At 34.6% G+C, this 1,363-nt stretch overlaps 1 protein-coding gene across 1 annotated transcript in view; it reads left to right on the top strand.

Moving 5' to 3' along the window:
- Positions 1-689: 689 nt before the first annotated feature.
- Positions 690-1,363, top strand: part of LOC101862429 (F-actin-uncapping protein LRRC16A) — a gene marked incomplete in the record, with an annotated part of 68,161 nt that continues 67,487 nt past the window's right edge. Inside the window, 1 exon segment of the mRNA XM_035970980.1 lies at positions 690-1,074. Coding sequence (XP_035826873.1) covers positions 1,038-1,074 — 37 coding nt within the window.

The following is a 1,363-nucleotide window of genomic DNA, read 5'->3' as shown; positions in this document are numbered from 1 at the left end:
GAAGAAGAAGAAGAAAAAAAGAAGAAGAAGAAGAAGAAGAAGAAGAAGAAGAAGAAGAAGAAGAAGAAAGAGGAGAAGGCAGAAGAAAGAGGATGAGGAAGAAGAAGGAGAAGAACGAATGAAGAGGAGGAGGAAGAAGAAGAGAAGCCCTTACCTGGTTACCCGGATCTAAAAAAAAACAAACAACTGCGCTTATCTCTTGTCATAAAGTAGTTAACGTTGACCCAGCCTGTATCATTCCGCTTCCTCCATCATATCAAACCATAACAGTCCTGCATTTGTGCCAAGAGTTGTCGTGGTGTGTAGTAAAGGTGCTTGCCAGTAGAAATGGTGTTAAAGTTAAAGTGTTTCCATGGATCTTTACAAGACCTCTGTCATTCCGCTTTGACCGTTTTTGAAATGTGGTAGAATGAGTCTGCTTTGTGGAATCCAAAATGTATTTTAGACAATTAGTTGTGAGATGTTACTTCTACAAACACGTTAAGGAACATTCTGCTAGTCACTTCTAGATATTTACAATAATATAAGAAGACAAAATTAATGCTGTATAGATTTAAAACATATTCTTTCTTATTTTGGTGTGTGGAATTTCATGATATTAATATGTTGAATATATTCTTTTTATCAGATACCTATGAAACAGTATTGTGGAAGCAAGTGATATTATTAAAACGTGTTTCTCTTTGATTGCTCGATACGGCTGAAATTAAAATTTATGATTTACTGATTGATTGGTGCTTTTATCCCAAACCGATTTCATAGTGTAATATAAATGTATAATAATAATAATATGACTTTTGTGGATAAATACAGTGACAAAAAATGATGGTTTTTAATGGATTCTCTCTTTCCTAGTGGTGTTGAGTCCACGATCTTCTTTTAGTCGAATGATAAAATGCAGGAGCGATAAAGAAAAAAACAACTTTTCTGACGACTTTTTCATAAAAGAGAATAAGAGGGAGAATATTTATGTGGTTCTGATTCTCTCAGCGTACAGTTTAGGAGGAAACTAAGCATCTTTACATTCTGACGGAACCATGAAATTACTAAACAACAAAGAGCAGCAAATAGAAGGTAAGTTTAGCTTGTTATGTTTTTGTGAAAGTAGATCAAGTAGGTCTATTATTATTATGTGATTTCTTCTCTTTCGTAATTAAAAAAAAAATCATTCGCACGCAGACACACGCATTCACACGCCAAACACATCGTGCGCTTACAAACAAATTAGTAAACAAACAAACAAAAACACATGCATTTATACATATTGTGTTCGTTCAAACATACCCACCTACACACACACTCACATACATACACACACATACACACACACACACACACACACACACACACACACACACACACA

Source organism: Aplysia californica, unplaced genomic scaffold (genome assembly GCF_000002075.1).
Source record: "Aplysia californica isolate F4 #8 unplaced genomic scaffold, AplCal3.0 scaffold00352, whole genome shotgun sequence".
Lineage (NCBI taxonomy): Eukaryota > Metazoa > Mollusca > Gastropoda > Aplysiida > Aplysiidae > Aplysia > Aplysia californica.
This window is presented reverse-complemented; position numbering and strand designations above follow the sequence as displayed.